General features: G+C 47.7%; 1 protein-coding gene across 1 annotated transcript in view; it reads left to right on the forward strand.

Moving 5' to 3' along the window:
- The window catches only part of enah (ENAH actin regulator), a gene marked incomplete at its 3' end in the record, with an annotated part of 90841 nt that overhangs the window by 84231 nt on the left and 4243 nt on the right, over positions 1 to 2367 (forward strand). Inside the window, 1 exon segment of the mRNA XM_037981684.1 lies at positions 1801 to 2367. This exon segment is cut by the window's right edge and continues 306 nt beyond it. Coding sequence (XP_037837612.1) covers positions 1801 to 2367 — 567 coding nt within the window.

A 2367-nucleotide genomic window follows, 5' to 3' on the forward strand; every position in this document is an offset into this window, starting at 1 on the left:
AACACACCCTCCGGTCCCCCTTTTTGAATAAGGGGACCACCACCCCGGTCTGCCAATCCAGAGGAACTGCCCCCGATGTCCACACAATACTGCAGAGTCGCGTTAACCAACACAACCCTACAACATCCACAACCACATGGTAGATTAATAAAATGGGAGGTTTTCCAGGCAGGATATCTCTGATATTACAGTGTTGATTCTAATCAAAGAATGCATTTATGGATAATTAGAGCTGAAAGCCTAATACACATAAATGTGGAAAAGTCAAGTTGTTTGTTTTACTAAGAGTGACATCTGAGATATCTGAAACATTGACTGTTGATAGGATGAGAGACGTTTGTTTTTATAGATGAAATGTTCCTTTTGACGTCGAAGAATTGAATTACTGGTATCTGCTTGGAAGATTCTGTCTAAATACTATTTGATGAATTGGCTTGCCAAACTTCCCGTGACGGGGTGATCTTTTTCTGCACAACGCTTGGGACCGGGGCAGCTTCGCCGCTTGTTTACATCCATGGAGCATGTGTGGAGCGAGACTGAAACAGTTCAATTTTAGATGGTATCTTTTTTAAACACAAATAAATTGCACCTGTGCTGTCATTTTAATCTGTATTTTTTGATGCCACTTGTATCATGGGATTCACGGCAGCTGCCTATCCTAGCCTAATATTAGGTTCACCTTCTTCTGCACTTTTTAGTTGCATTATGATAAATGTTGCTCCAGTTGTGGCGTGGTGCAGAACTCAGAGCTCCATCACAAGTTGTGAGGCAAACCTCTCTTTCATGAACAGTTGGGAAAAAGGCCAGTCTACATTATTTAAAATTTCACTATTAAAGTTATGTTGATGCAGTGTAAGTCTTGCATTATTGAAGATTCATTACAGCTTATAGCTGTAGGGGATGTACTGTAGTTCTTTCAACAACACTTTATGTGGCTGCAGTGAAGCTCTAGTATTAGGGGCTGCCCACACAAGTGAGTTTTTTGTAAAGTACAATTTTTTTAATTGTTTCAGCCCTGCATCCATACGGAAACAGTTTCCTAGGAGCCTCAAAACTGTATTTTTTTGTAAAAAGTAGGTTTCAGAGTGAACCCATCTTGAACCGCTATCCTTTTGTTTTCATGTGAACAGCCAAAACACAACCTTTTGAAAACAACAATGCCATATCCCCACCTCTAATCTAACTCAAGTCCAAGTATGTCTGATTCTTCTTCTTGTGTTTACATTTTACACCCAGCCTGTAAGCTTCAGGCTCATGCTGCATGCCTGGTTTCCTGTTTCTGGTGTATTTTTGTGGCTGTCACTTCCAGGCCTGGCATAGCTACCACTTTTCTGTCTTTCTATGTGGATGGAGATATGTGTAGAAATGGTCCTGTGGATATTTTTACAAATGAAACATGGTGTTTCTGTGTGGATAAGACCTCCTACCCTGTAAAGGGTTAGATTCTGTTCTTCAGGTGTGTGAGAAGGGATAAACTTGGGCGGAAATGTCCTCCTCTGTCCACTTAGTCTTTTATTGTCTTTCAACAAGCTTCTTGTCTCTGGCTCTGTCTTCGGTCTAACTCATGTCCACTAACATCCTATAGGAGTGTCACAGAAACCACAACCAGGAATAGAAGTTTTGTTTCGCTCTGTGCTGGTTTTTCCTGCTTCATCTGCCCCCTTCTCTTTGTTTCCTCCTTTTCCTCCATCCTTCTCTCTCCTGACCTGCTGTTTTTTCCCTCCTGTGTCCGTATCGGCTGCTTTCTCCTCCCTCCTCCTTCCTCCGCCCTCCCCCCACCCTCCGTAACACTGTATTCAGCCTTTGAAAGCACACTCTACACTCCCACACCTCTGGAGTACAGCAGGACGTCCTCCACACCCGTATCTCCATCCACGCCCACTTACCCAGCTCCCAGCACACCGTCCCCCTCCTCCACTGCACCCCCAACCCCGCCACTCAGGCAGTCGGCCTCCCGCTTCGCCACCTCGCTCGGTTCTGCCTTCCACCCTGTCCTGCCTCACTACGCCACGGTTCCACGGCGACAGCAGGCCTTTCCGCAAGCCCTGAATCCGGCTCCAGTCCCCGCCCCCATTCCAACTCCTCCACCTAAGTCCGTGGTTTGGTCAGCATCCAACTTTACCCCGTTGCCCCCCTCGCCCCCTGTCATGATAAGCAGCCCACCAGGGAAAGCGACGGGTCCGCGGCCTCTCATCCCCGTGGCCACACCGTCCCCTCTCAGCCAAAAGCCCCCATCCCCATCCCCCAACGGGCCCCCCATGTTCCCTGCACCTTCACCCGTCACCATCCCACACAGCCACACCCCTCTTGGCATCTCCTGCCCAACACCGCCTCCCCCACCCACCCCTCCTCCTCTCCCCCTCCCCA

Source organism: Kryptolebias marmoratus, linkage group LG19 (assembly GCF_001649575.2).
Source record: "Kryptolebias marmoratus isolate JLee-2015 linkage group LG19, ASM164957v2, whole genome shotgun sequence".
Taxonomy (NCBI): domain Eukaryota; kingdom Metazoa; phylum Chordata; class Actinopteri; order Cyprinodontiformes; family Rivulidae; genus Kryptolebias; species Kryptolebias marmoratus.